At 35.5% G+C, this 15,447-nt stretch overlaps 1 protein-coding gene across 1 annotated transcript in view; it reads right to left on the bottom strand.

Annotated features, from left to right (window-relative positions):
- Positions 1 to 15,447, bottom strand: part of TMPRSS15 (transmembrane serine protease 15) — a 128,660-nt gene that overhangs the window by 59,548 nt on the left and 53,665 nt on the right. The window contains exons 12-16 of the mRNA XM_036881556.2: positions 15,179 to 15,329; positions 12,588 to 12,723; positions 5,551 to 5,640; positions 2,930 to 3,055; positions 1,027 to 1,167 (exon numbers count right to left, since the gene is read on the bottom strand). Coding sequence (XP_036737451.2) covers positions 1,027 to 1,167; positions 2,930 to 3,055; positions 5,551 to 5,640; positions 12,588 to 12,723; positions 15,179 to 15,329 — 644 coding nt within the window. The remainder of the gene's footprint in view (positions 1 to 1,026; positions 1,168 to 2,929; positions 3,056 to 5,550; positions 5,641 to 12,587; positions 12,724 to 15,178; positions 15,330 to 15,447) is intronic.

The raw sequence follows: 15,447 nt of genomic DNA, 5'->3' as shown, positions 1-15,447 counted from the left end.
GACTTATTTTCCCAGCCAGAGTGTAGACAAGATATAGGCCACCTTCCATATTCTCAATAAAGCTGAAATCATTCAACTTTCTGTGATGGAGTCAAAGGCCGAGGCCAGCTGTGAGTGGAGGAAGAGATTTGCTCAGCTGGGTTTGGGATTTGGTGACAGGACAGATGAGGTTCTATGATCCAACCCTACCAACGTCCTTAGACATTCTAGCTTAAAACAAATGGACCACAATGTCCTATAAGGGAATGATAGATGGTAGAAGTAACATGTATTCTGTTTTCCTGACATATTTGCACTTAGAGAGAACCACGGCATTGTGGGGCATTAGTGTAAGAAAAATCCTAGTCCAAGGGGAGCAGCAAGCTGTAAAACATTTTCTGTAGATTGTTGAGTGCGGAGAGTTATATCCTCTATAAATTAATATAAAGATATATACAGATACATCCATGATCAGGCAGGCAACAATTCTGTTTTTTCCTGCTGATAATGTTATGGATATAATAAAAAATGTAGGGTAAGAAGGTTGTGCATGTCAGCAAATATGAGTATCAAATTCCTTCATCCTTCGTAGCAGTGGCTTACTGGCTGTTGGTAACAAGTTAATCACATTAATTTTTTAATTGGATGTTGTTGGCATCCAAACAGCTCACTTGCCTGTCTCCCTGCTGTTCTCTGAAAATACTCTTGGCAACGGGAGCATGACACAGAGGCTTCTTGTCTCACAGCGCCAAATACCCAACATCTATCATTTAAAAGGGTCCCCTTTGGTGAACAAAATTCACAACTATTTATAAAAGAGAGAAGGGCAAGTACATCCACTGAAAATAGTGGGGATTCCTGTTTTGAAGCTACTCAGCCAGTAGTTACAGAAAGGTACAGGAAGGAAGAAAATCTTCAGTAAGATGAGGACGAATGAGTGTACTAGAATATAAATCTTCACATCATATTCAATTCTGGAGATGCTATATGCTTTTATCATTTTGCTCCAAAAGTTACAATGCACCATGTAATCCTGAGTGCACTTACCTGGAATGCCCAAATGATAGCCAGTAGTGAAGTTTGCTTTAAATCCCTCTTTTGCCAACAGATTGTTAGTAATGAAAAGCACTGTCAGCGTATTGGTGGTTGAAAACACGTCCTTTACTGGACCAGGCCCCGTGTACACAGCTGCTCCAAAGTGAAACGAAATTGAGTTGATCATTTGAATCTAGAAGGAAATACACCCTTTCCTTATTTCATCTTCTACAAGTATGCAGCTGGCAGCCTGACTTGCTCCTGAAGCCACTGCATGTGAATAAATTTATACCTTTTACATTATGGACACTGTTTCTAAGAAAGCCAACTTCTCTATTGATTTTTTCCAAATTCCTTGAGGTTTGTGTAGCTTTATAATGTAATGATGAATTACTTATCACATTACCTGGCTTAGCACTATGACTATTCTAAGCTCATATTATCCCAGAAAAATTATTATTTGCCTGCTTTTAAAGACCTTTAAAAACAACAGAGATTATAGTCTCCCTTAGTAAATTTTTGTCCAAATTCACTTGATATATTTTGTGACATGAATAATTAACCTAATCTGAAGGATGGGTTAATTAGATACAGAGAATATAAACCTAAATTGTGATTTAAAATTTTTTTCCCACTAAGCCCTGGGCTTTGGGGGGTTTCATAAAGAATGAAATATTCTTTACTAAAAAATTAAGACTTAAGCTAATTTTTAAATGTCCACATTATTAAATATTTTACATATTGGAACCCCTGAAAGTGATTCTGTTTCAAAAGAACTTCTTGCTTACAAATTTGAATGCTATGATTCTGAGATCCTTTGGGAATTTTTACTCCCTTTTCAATGGTTGATACAAATATTAAGAAGTAAAATGATGAAATGGACTTTTCTTAGATTATGAAAACACTGAAGTTTTTATTGGAAACAATGTAACCTGAAAAATGGGGCAACTACTCAAAGTGTGTTGATAACTATTTATACAAAGTCACATTCAAAGTTCCTCAGTTCTTCCTCGCACTAGCCTCCTACCCCAGCTGAGACTGTCATTGTTCCTGGTGTGGCCCCCATAGTCCTCTCAACGAAGCTTGCACTGGAGAGCTTTGTGGGGTTTTGTGGGAGAACTTTATGTAAGGAGGTGGATTAGTCTGGTTGGGGACCCTCTCTACCACTCTGCCCTTTCATTGCTCTAGAAAGTACTTTCTTGAGTCTTCATGTCATGGTACAGCATTCATGATCGCATCCTGATTGGATAGCTATGTGGCCGGATTTTATAGGAGATACTTAATATGAGTCCAAAGCACATTTAGATAAAACACTTTTACTAAAGTGTGTTGTTTCATGCATTACAGTTGACCCTGTATACATCTTCATAATGTATAATTTATCAAGAGATACTTCTTTCCTTAAATTTGATAGTAGTTAAATAACGATATTAGCTCTTATATTTAACTGATTTGACAGAGATACAGTTAGAGTAGTAAACATGAAATAAAATAATTAAAAATTTACATAACAAACACAATTTGTTCATTTAATTTGAAGTGGAATGAAACCTGATTGAATAGCTGTCTTTGGACATCTGAAGAACACATAGTTCATAGAAAACTGCATCATGGGTGTCCTTAGGTCTTCATCTCCAAGGTATAATGCTTATTGTAGTGACATGAGACCAGCTGGTAGGAACTGCTGACTCAAAAATATTAATTTTGGTTTTCCAAGAATGTTAAAAAAAAAATACTATCCTGTCATCATTGCAAACACCCCCATATTGAAAGCTCCACGTGGAATTTTACACGTTATTCTACTCTTGAATTTTCATTTTGTTAGTTGTAAAAGAGCAATTACATTTACTGGGAAATGCTCTCCCTGTCAGTTGAATGTCCTGATATTAATTAAATATTTAAATTGCAGACTTACCTAAGAGCAAGGAATCATCACCTCTACCATCTCTGATTTCAACTACATCTGCAATATTTTCTAAGTCAAATTCTTGAAAATGAAGTTGTATATTCTTTCCCTTCTGTGCATTTAAGTTCCAAACACCTTAAAAATAAATAACAACACTTAGTGTAGAACATACTTCTTTTGATTTATCTTAATGGCTTTGCACTCTCAAGAATTTCACATCACTTTCAAAGATTACTTTTCCATTTCATGAAAATGAATATTTCAAGTTGTATGTGTGTGTAAATATACAGTGTATTCAAGAATATTTACAGTAAAATTTCAATTAAATTTGAAATAATTTACTGCAATCAAATTTGTTTTATTTTATATATATAAAATGGAAAACTTAAAGCTTGCAAGTGGTCTTTTACTCCTATAATCTAAAATTTATTATATCAAAAGGTATTTTAGTTCCATTTGTTTTATTTTCCATGGTTGAATTTAAAGGAAAATGAGATAATTAAAATGTAACCTGTAGGGAAAGTAAGCTTTAATATTTCTTTAAGAAATTTTGGCCTTTTTAAATACATATTAAATGTTGGTATTTGTTTTTGAAAACAAAACAAAATTATCAGCCTTAATACCAATAAACACTTATTCTTTATTGATTCCTTAAATGACTTAGTTTTTACATTCTATTCTAGATCCTTTCTCGTTCTGTTTGAGTTTTCATTCACCCTTAAGGAACCTCATTTCAACATAATGATGACTTCTAAGTCTTTATTTTCTTCAAGTTTTTTTAAAGAACTAGGTACGTTTATTAAATTTTTTATAACCTACTTATATGGGTGTACATATGTCAAACCCAACATTTAATAAAGGGAACAAAGAGTTATCTCTTTCCCAAACTCATTCCTGTTATTTTCATGAATAGTACCACTCATCTCTGCTCACAGTTTTCTACACCAGAATCCTCTGCAGATTCTTTGACCTCCTTTCTCCTGTGTATCCATATCCAGTCAACAAAACCTGCCAATGGTCCCTCTTATTTTCCTTGAATCCCATAGTTCTCAGTGTTTATTGCTACTATCTGAGTTCCAGTCCCTGTTGTTTCTCCTCTACTAGCTGGTGTTGCTGGTGGCTCTCCTCTCCTGCTGTCTGTCTCTGATCCCACAGCTGGATGGATCCATCTAAAATGCAAGGTTGATTTCCTCACTACTTTCCTATAAACATTTTGCAGTCTTCTCAATGCTTTCAAAATAAAATCCAAACTGTTTAACATGGTGTGAAATTCATTCATGCCCTCAGTTTCATATGTTAACCTTAGTTTTGTTTGGAGATTCAAGAAAATGTCAAGGTCTCTTATCTCTAAACTTTCATATGTAAGTATCTCCCACGTCCTTCCCAAGCATCATGCCTTGGCCCTTATTATAACAGTAATGGGCATTTTGTAATGCCTGACAGTTTATATAAATTCTCATCTAGATGTCATTACAGTGGTAATGTGGTAATTACTTACTTCAGTGTCTGACAAAAAGTGCTCAATAAATATTTGTGCGTAAATCAATACATTTAATAAATTTTTCCAAATTGTTCTTTTAAATGTTCAGTTGATTTTTGGTTATTTTAGATCATTACTTTGTATAAATGATGTGTTTAAGAAATGCCTTCGATATGAAGTAGAGATGATAATCTCTGGTTCTCCTATGAGTCTAATTAGATGCATGACTGTTTATTTTTTTGAATCAGTTATCTCCCTATAATAGTGACTCAGTTTTCCTATGGAAGTAATACTCACCTCTGGGTCATTTGAAGGAAGAAAGAAAGAAAAGTTGACATTCTCTAATAACTCATTTTTTCACTGTAATTGTGGTATTTCTCCATTTAGATTGGAGTCATCAACCAGGGGCGGCCATGGGAGGAAGGTGTCTGTTTCCCAGACCTACTGAAGTGGAATATTGGTAGGATGGGCGGGGGACTCGGCATCTTTGACACAACTTTACACAGCTTTAATGAGCTCCTCTACTAAGAATACTGACCCAAAGACAGTCTTTGTGCCGCTTTAGCAAACTATTCTTCTCTCTAGACTTTGATATTTTAGTGACCCTCCTTAATATTCACCTTTTATTCTGAGAATCTAATCACATTACTCTTGCTGCCTGCTTTACTGATACTAGTCTGTATTCACAAAAGGTGTGGGTGTCACAATTGGGTCTTTACTTCTTATGCTTTCCACTGACTTTATTCTATGGAATTTCAGACTTGTAATATACCCTGTAGACCTTTTATACATAATCAAGGAGAATGATGAAGAGAGTAGAACCTGGAGTAAGACTGGCTCTTTCACCTGCTAGTTTTATTCAACGTTTAATTTGAGAATTACAATGATAGCATTTGCTTCAAGGAATTATTGAGAATTGACTGGAATAATACACATGAAGCATGAGCACAATTTGTGCATAATAAACATGAAAAAAATGTTAGTGATTACTATTGTTTTTCTTGTTGTTATAATTATATTAGGTAACTCAATAGACGTGGTAGGTGTACCTAGCTTTGGTAAATTTGTAATCCACTTTGCTATGTCAAGAAGGATGTATAATCTTGATATATACATTTGTTTCTTATGGCCTGGGAAATAAATGACTCACAGAAAGCCTGATTAGGGTAGCTGTTTGGAAAGTTCATAGAAGTGAATGTCGTGTTTGGCTCCCACAGTTCAAAAGGTCCACCACAGTCCGCTGAAAAGGAAAGAAATAAAGCAATTATTAGGAACTTCATGTTTATTTAGGAGAGATATACATTGTGCCAGCAAATTTCCAATTATTTTTATTGGAATAGTGGTTTGACAGACAAATTGTAGAGTTTGTATAAGGGAAAACCTTGCAACTTAAGTAAGGGAAAAATACAGGTAAATGAGTCTCTTTACTGAAGTACTTCTCAAAACCTTAAATATTCTTATGCTCTTTGTGAATTTCCAAGAGGGCATACTAGGGCACAGTATTTTCCAATATTATTTGGGCAAAGAAATATCTTTGCTTAGCTTGTTTTATAAATAGTCTTCCTTCCTTCCTTCCTTCCTTCCTTCCTTCCTTCCTTCCTTCCTTCCTTCCTTCCTTCCTTCCTTCCTTCCTTCCTTCCTTCCTTCCTTCCTTCCTTCTTCCCTCCCTCCCTCCCTCCTTCCCTCTGTCCCTCCCTCCTTCCCTCCCTTCCTCTCTCTCTCTCTCTCTCTCTCTCTCTCTCTCTCTCTCTCTCTCTCTCTCTTTCATTTTCTTTGTTTCCAGTACAGAGGAGGCTTCACCATCTATTAGGGCATTTGACAGTCAGGAAAGGGAGCCAAACTGAAACTCCATTTGCTAAATAATTGTCCTAGGCTGATTTGTTAACCAACATTGTACTGGAGTCAAGAAAGGATGGAGCTTAATGAAAATTTTTAAGAAAAATAGAGCACAGATCTTCCAAATAAGAGTAAGAGCTTTCAGTAGGTAAATTAACTTTATGAAACTCAAACTACTTTATATTTATCTTCCTACTTATTAGAAAAATATTTAAAGTAATGTACAAATTAATTAACTACTTTGTGTCTCAATTTTGTTTTATTTTTATATCATATTTAAGATCAAAACAATAAAACCTAATTCAAAGAATACAGAAAACTGGGATAGGTTTATACTTTTCCTTTTACTAAAGACAGATGATAGTAGAGTTACATGGTACCAATAAAATAGAAAGCAGATTAGATTATAGGATGGATAATTGTCTCTACACCTATGGCAATGACTTCAGTCATACCCTCTTCTTTGATCCTTGTTGCATGTCAGCTGCCTCTTCTATAGAGATTCTTTCAGTTCAGGTGCATCGTACACATTTTATATAATATGCCTCTTAGATTTGGGTTTCATGATGTGTACAATGGAATAAAGAGAAACAGTTTCTATGGCTCTGTAGTAGTGTCATTGCCGAGCTATGCTGTTCTGTAAGATGTGAGGCCTGGTCTGCATTATATGCCCTCCTGGGCCAGGGCTGTCCAGGTCCAGGTGAGCTTAGCAAGAATAATAAAACCTCTTATGAACTTGTACCATTTGTAATTATTTCCATGCACACTGTCTCACTGAGGGAGAGAACATGATATATGAAAGGGAGACATGTTGGAGCTTATGGATTAAAATTGTGGCTCTGAATTAGCTATTTGTATTTTTGAGACTTAGTTCTCTCATACATAAAAGAGCTGTATATTAGAGATTTGGGGGGTTGTTGTAAAAATCAGATGTAATTTATGAAAAATGCCTCCACATGACCTGGCATACTCAGGTTAATAATTTTGGTTTTCAATGCATACTTGTTCATGAGGTAGTTACTATTATTGATTCAGTTTTAAATGGAAAATTTCAACATTGGAAGTATTGAGTTACTTGCAAATGCTGTACATATCCACTTACTGTCAAAGTCGAGACTTCAACTCTGTTCATTTCAAACTCATCTCTCAGGACATCACAGTGTCCTATTGGGATGATTAAACACTGAATCATTTCCACCATCTGGTCTGTCATTGGCAGGGTTTAGTCTCAATAAGTGACACCTTATGGTATGTGACATATATTTGGGTGTGGATAAAGAGAAGGAGCACATCAGGGAGCATGGACCAAAGTACTAATGAGTAAGGATTTATCTAGAAGGATTTATCTTCTGCACAGGGTACTAAAGAAGATATTTGAACCAAAGAAAGAGTGTAGTGGGAGTAAGGGCAGGTTCTTCACAGGAAAAGGGGAGGGAAAGTCTGAGGGAATTGTAAGCTCTCACAGTGGCTGTTCCTCTGAGGCTAATATTCCCAATTATGTGCTCCCCACTTCACAGGGTCAGCATGGCCTGGGTGGCCAGTGGGTTTATTTTTGTTGTTACTGTTGATTTTTAATCATTATTCTCATTTTCTCTTCAAGGAGGAGGACATTTTCAAAATTGTATGCTCTGAATAAAGTAAGTAGACATTTTAGAGAATGTATTGAATTTTCACATTACTGAGCACAACAGTACATTATATTATAAGCAGGTAAGACTTTAATAAACACACAACCAGAACTAAAATATTGTGAAGTGTAATTGGTAAGCCTGTCAAGGAGGACAGGTCACTTAGCATTTCTCCACTAAACAGAAGTCTTGGAATACTTTAAATACTTTAGAACTGCTTTTTTGAAATACATTTCAAATGTAATTTCATATCAAATAACTGGCCAGTCAGATACCTCTGATTCTTGGCTTGATAAGCTATTTCAGTTACTCTCTGTATATAAATGACTATAAGGAATTGGCAAAAGCACGTTCAGTCATTCTAAGTATGATGACACAATTTATTTTAATGGTGGTGTTGCTGTAGTGGAGATGTAGCATGTGCTCCTTAATAGAGGAACCAAAAACTCATAAAATGTAATTCTGGATATCACAGTCATGTTGTCATTAGACAGACCATCTCCACCCAGAAAATGAGACTTAAATAGTCTGTCTGGTATGGGAATTCAATTCATTTACAGTTGTTAAACTCTTTCATTTTTCTTTTTCTTGGAGCTGTTCTCTCAAAGATTTGTATTCTGATTAATTTCTTACTATGCCAATAGAGGTTCTCACTAGAATGTAAATAACATGCAGTATTTTGCAAAGTGATTGTCAGGGGTAGATATTTTCCTTGAAGCATGTCATTTTTAAACCATGCTTAAACTTCTGACGTCCATGAGATATGCGTCCATGTGGAACATGCACTGTGAGGTGAGAAGGAAAAAAGCCAGCTTTCACTTACAATAAGAGGGCTCAAATTAAAGATATTTTTGGTAAACAAAAAATAAGGATATGATAAAAATAGGTTTTTGATTGGTATTTTTATGTAAGGGAAATAATAGATGTAGCTTGAGAAAGAGTATTTCACATGGATCTTTGAATATTGTTAAAATCTGTAATTATTTTTCACTATCATAATAACAGATAACAAGTCCTATGGTATTATAGATAACATTTTAAAAGCTTAGGTTGTAGTATAAAATGAAATCTCCCATGAAAATTTTGTGTTCAGTTTTTAAAAATGCATTTTTCCATTAACAGTTTACAGTGACCAGCCATTATGTTACTATTTATATTAAACTGATGACAATGAAGTTCACATTTTTATTCCTTGTGCCTTACATTGATTTGTAATTATTAGCAATGCAGCCAACTAATAGGCTATTAGTTGTAAAGGTGAAAAGATGAAAACAAAATAGAATAGCCAAAAACACATTGTTTTAGGAGCAGATGGGTGTAGTTCATATGCATTTGTTAGGGGTTTTATTGAATATCAAGTCATACTAATGATATAAAAGGCAAGCAGCTCTCTCTGCTGAAACGGTTTTCAACCACAGGAGAGGTACTGGGTGCTGAGTCATTCCTATGTGAAGTACTAAAGTTAGACTATTCAGCTCAAAGTATAATGTCATGGCTATGAACTTTCCAAATTAACTTCAATTTTATCTTTGGAAGTGGAAAGTAGTCTAAATAATGGCCAAACAGAGCAAAACTGTGGAAACAAACTATTAAAATAGCTGAAACTATAACTTGTCTTTTTATTTCTTAATTAGTTTTGATACTTCAGAAATAAGTTAGGGGCCTGAAAAGTGGATTCCTTTTTGTGTACACCTATTCTTTTTTAGTAGGTATCTTGTCCTAAATCATCCAAATTGTGCTACAAATTGGTGTATTAATGTAATGGAATGCTTATTTGTATGAAATGTTCTCAATACAATCCGTAGATTGACATGACTTGTGCCCATATCACAGGGAAATAATTGTAGAGCTAATGCAGCAAGAGATTGAAGTTACAAAATGTAAAAGTCTCTGCAGTTAGGAAAACTGAACTTACATTTTCCCAAACTAGGCTCAAAGTGGACCCCTAGGAACAAGGGAGGAACTGAGTTTTGCTAGTTAGTTGCTTGTCTGAGATTATTTCCTTATTTCAATGCTCTATCTAGAGCTGGAGAAAGGCTATTAGCCAGTCAGCCATGGTTTCCTTTTATTTCTGTTTAAACAAATCAGTGATCTGGAATCAGAAAAGCTCTGCTCAAATAAGAATTTCACTGAACCAGTTGCAAATGGCATTAGAATGAAATTGTTCAGAATGCATTTGATGGTAATTAACATTTTCTGCTGTGCTAAATATTGCCCTGAAGTGAACCATTTGGAAACTGGAACAAACATACTCTGGGCAAATTCTAAAGTGTGTATTTTAAAATCAGATAGGTTATTCTAGTGTTATAATTTCCCTATTGTTAAAATATGAGGGGATATTGTGACCTTGACACTGAGGTCTTTTCTTTTTCTCTTTCTAACTGCAATGGATATGAGGGCTGTATGGGTTAGATATATAAAGTTTTAATATGGAAAATCATGTGGAAGTTTTATTTACATGTATGGTATTATGTACCAGATGTTATCTCATATTCTCTATTTTAGATGATGAGATTTTGCTTTTAAAATATTGAGCTGATGAAACTGTTACTTCCACTTAGCAAATTTTTCCTTGAGCACTTGTTGATGAATAAAAGAACACAAAGGTAGAAAGGATTGTGAAGAAAATCTTTTTTTTGTAGCAATATCAAAATAGCAAGATGTTTCTAATATTTGATATCCATTGGAATTATTAATAAAAAAGCAGTGATTTCAATGACTGTGTTTTTTTTTTCATGAGAATGTTTCATATAATGAAGGTAGGGATGTCAGGCACCTACACAAAATGAAGGGAGATAATTATTTTTAAGCAATGTTACAAAGCCCAAATAATTGTATTCATGTTGGTATTTCCTCTGCCTCTGTCCCCATCATCATTTTGAAGCTTTAGTTCTGGTACCAAAATTTTGTTTGCCAAAAAATGTTTGTGTTGCTGAAATAAAAGTCAAAAAGAGAGAATAAGAATCAAAATAAGAATAAAAAGAGAGAGAGAAAGAGAGGCTTAGTTCATATCTAGTATTATTTATTGAGTATCTATTTATATCATGTTAAGAACCAGTGAGACCCTGGTAAAGCAAAGGTGAATTAGAGCCTGAATCTGGAGTCAAGAATTCCCTTCTTACCACAGTTCTGTGGCCCATAGTATTACATAAGAATGCATGGTACTCTCCTGCTTTTGTTTCAATTACATGAGTGTCATTCTTTTTCTTAATCTTAGTGTTTCCTTAAAGCCTTGTCCAGTTCACATCTTATTCTCCCTGTATTGCTTACTTCTCCCATTTATTCCTTTTATGGGCACATAGTTATATATTGTTTTAAATACTTATTTGTATGGATTACATTTATTTGTTTTTTCCATGTGTCAGTGGCTATTGCTACATCTTATATTTCTTATACAGTTCTTTGTACAAAGTAGGTGTTTATAAAATCTGAAAGTTTGAAATATTGAGGCATTTATGAATAGCTCATTCAAGCATCTTAACAGGTTAATACAGAAGTATAAACTAGCCTTCTGGTGGGATGTAAGTGCACATTCAGTTTGGTGGCATGGGACCAGTATAACAATGCAGTTACTATCCTCATTTAATGACAGCTTATTTGTTATATGTTCACAAACACCAGTCATTTATCTTTAGAGCTCTTAATTGTTAAATCCACTCATCTGAAGTCAGCTTTTTTAAAACTTAAGCTTGAAAGAAAGCAGGAAATACATAGTTTGGGAAGTACAACCAGATTTGGAAAGGTTCTCCAACTTGATTTGCTGATGAGAATATGAGAAGAGTATCAGCGTGGGAGGAACGGGAAAGGCAAAAAGTGCTGCGTGTGTGGGCTGACACGCCTGAGAGAGTACAAACATGCGTGAGGTCAGACACAAGCAAAGTCGTAGGCTGGTCAACTTCCAACCACCATTACTGAAGACAGAACAGATGTTTTCATATCAAAAATACAATGCAGTGAAAATATCCTAACAGGAGAACAATAAATGCTTGATATAATTTATCATTATAAGTATTTTTTTAATCCCACAGTCTGAAAGTGGTATAAAATGATTGTCTCCTTTGACATGATAGATGGATGGTAATGTCCCAATTGCCTCTTAAACGCCATATTTCCAATTCGTGTTAAGTGCATAGGGAGACAGCCTCCATTTTGTTCTTTTGCATGCATAAAAGGAACCCCTGGCTGCCACGGCTCAGCTGTCACACATTCGTGGCTCCCAGGCCTTACAAAGACATCATTTCAAGACAAAAACTTTTGTGTAATCCAGGTCTGCATATTCAAATTCGAGGCCCAATCATTACTATTAAATTATTCTGGAAATATGTTTGGTGGGTTTTAGGCTTAACCAAACTCTTCCTGAGATCCTAACATCACTCTTTAAGAAAGCTATGAAAATCTTAAGCCTCCTTCTCAAAAGACTATATAGGCTATGCCACATGGCTGACAGAGCTTTAGTTTTTATTCTAGTGAAAAGAAAATGGAAATCAGTACTTTCATTATTTTAAAAAGTGAAAATATACAAAAATCATCATAAATATGATGCATAAAGTACTGAGTGGTTGCATTTTGGGTATATGCACAGCATGCAATACTTTGCTAGCTTCCATTTATTTTAAAGACTTTGATTTTCAGTGAGAATATATTAGAAATTTTAAAAGGCCAGAAGAGGATCTACCCGAAAATGTTGACTGAATTAGGGAAAATACACATTAAAGTTACTTACTAGGGATTTCTGGTGGAGGAGTTGGCACCAAAGTGGGCTCTGGATAAAGACTCACATTGCAAATCCCGTGTGACAGGCTAATGTCATCCAAAGCAATATCACTCAGAAACTGGTGTTTAAAAGCATTGAAAGCAATCTGCAAATCAGAGAGGCATATGAAACAATTCCAATCCAATCTTCTCTGACTTGATTCTTCTTGGGGCCCAGTGTCCTCTGAGAACCAATACTGCCATCTGCAAATATATGAGGACAATTTCCTGCATAGCAAAATATGGATTGATCATGTTTTTTAAAGTCCTTCTGCTGAGCCCAATACCCGAATTATGTGTTCACACTAAGCTACATTTTCATCATGTCTTCCTTCTGAGTTGTGCAATATTGGCACAGTTTCTGTCTGTGTCTGTTTGTCTCCCTCTCATGACATTGTCACACTCCATTGTACTCTGCCACGCTTACGGATCTTCTGGCAGGAGACAGTAACATTCTCACAGATTGTCCCCCAGCAATATTAGAAATCCAGGTAGTTGTCCATTCTCTTAGAGAATACAAGCCCCGAGGAGGTGGCACACTGACCGGATAAAGTAAATGAGAGAAGAGGGGCACAAGAGCAAATGTGAGTATAATGTGATCATCCAGGGCCAGCTGGTGCTGGTCACAGTCCACCCAGGGAGCTGGCGCGGGACACTGCGGGAGGGTGATGCCCAGAGCACACACACACAGATTTAGGCGGTAGGTCTGGTGGTCAGCTGAAACAATCAGGTTCTTAAGGACAGTGGGTATCTTGAGCTGAACTTCCCTTGATCCTGTCCCGTGTAGGAGAGGAAAGGCATAAACTAAAGACCTGTTATATGCTAATTGCTAGTCTAGGCACTTGTATGCATTATCTTATTCAATTTTTTTCAACCCTATTGTAGTCACCCATTTGCCCTTTTGTTCATTCATTCCACCTACTTCATGCTAGATATTTCCAAATAGGGATTATTCTCTCCCTTTCAAATATACAAAAGCTAAACTGCAAAGAGAGAAAGTGACTTGTAAAGATTTTCACAACAGAGTGGCAAAGCCAAGGTGCAGATCCTTGGAGGACTTGGAGCCTGCACTCTGCCTGGTGAGCTGACTTTGAAAAAATGGACCTAGTTAGATTACTTCAAAAAAATGCTCAGTGAGTTGAGTCAGAATTGGCCACTGAAATATAGTAGTGCCCTCTTATCTGTGGTTTCACTTTCTCTAGTTTCAATTACCAGAGATCAGCCACAGGCCAGAAGCAGATGATCCTGCTGACATACTGTCAGGTCAATAGCCTAATGCAACGCCACAACGCCTACCTCCTTTGCCTCACTTCATCTTATCCCATAGGTATTTTATCATCTCATCTCATCAGAAGAAAGGTGAGTACAGAGCAATAATATGTTTTGAGAGAGGCAACGTTCATATAACTTTTATTACAGTATATTGTTAGAATTGCTCCATTTGATTACTTGTTATTATTGTTAATCTCTTATTGTGCCTAATTTATAAATTGACTTCACCAAAGAAATATCTGTATACAGGCATAGTTAAGTAGATAGAGAGATGATAGATAAGGTTCAGTATATAGAAGCTTCAGGCATCACTGGGGGTCTTGGCACATCTTCCCCACAGATAATAGGGGACAACTGTATTTATCTTCCTGCCTCTGCCATCTCTTTGCTTTGAGGTTCCGTTTTCCTTTACTCTTTCCTGAATTATCAGAAAACAGCAAAGTTGGAGGAAAAAATTCACAGGAAAGTATAGCATCAGAAGAAAAAAAGAAGGAAAAAGGAAAGGGAAGTAAGAAGAAAGATGAGAGGAATTCAATAAGGGTCGTTGATTACCGCCTGCCTAAAGCAAAGTCATGGGTGAGAACTGAAGCCTTCACTGATGATGATGTCTGTCCAGATATACATCTTCTGAAAGTTATCCTTTCTTCTCTGAAATTACCAATTAAAACATTGTTAATGTGGTCAAACTATTAGCTTACATTATCCTATATTTTAGTTGTAAGCACCCTTAGGAAGAGAACACATTGTTATCTGAAAAATTAATTCATCTTAATGTGAAATAAATGATCAGAGAGACTTGGCAATGATAAAGCTCATGTAATTTGTTTCTAAAGGAAATATATAGAGATTAAGTCACAGTGGGGCAGGGTGGATGGAAACTGATGAGTATGGAGGCTCTAATAGGAAAGGATGATTTCCTAGAAAAGTGCAGAACTGACCTATGTACTGTCCTACATAGGCAGGGGACAGAGGAAGACATAGTTGGGTTGGGCTGGAAAGTGGCTAAAGAAAGCTGAAATATCCTACAAGGTTTGTATAGATGTTATGGGTCATTAGAAGTAGTACTTTTATGTAGTAAACTTATCCTCAATAAGTGGTTTTAAATAAGTCAATGAATAAATGAAAATAAAGGCTGTTAAAGATTTAGAAAAAAGAGGTTAGACTAGGAAAGTAGAGAAAGTGACTTGGATATTCAGAAAATAAATTTTTTCATTGTATCACCTTAAACTATAATTGCAGCACCATTTTTGAAGTACAAACATGATTACAAATCACAAAGTATTTGCCAACCTTAAATCCCACTGTTTCATTTAATGTTACTTGTCCATAATTCCAGTTTTCTCCATAATTGCCTTCCTTTTGGAAAACTGTCTTCTCCATGTTTTGATCACTGCTGATATTAATGCTTAATTTATAGACATTTTCACCATACATAAAATACCTAGTTTGGAAACAAACAAAAATTATTGGATTCCTAAAATATCAGAATAAATGCAAGAAAGGTTTCTTTTAAATCATTTACTATCTCTGAAATACTTCCCTTTCCCCTGAGTGAGGAA

Source organism: Manis pentadactyla, chromosome 1, assembly GCF_030020395.1.
Source record: "Manis pentadactyla isolate mManPen7 chromosome 1, mManPen7.hap1, whole genome shotgun sequence".
Classification (NCBI taxonomy): Eukaryota; Metazoa; Chordata; class Mammalia; order Pholidota; family Manidae; genus Manis; species Manis pentadactyla.
Note: the sequence above shows the minus strand (reverse complement) of the source record. Positions and strands in the feature narration are given on the sequence as shown.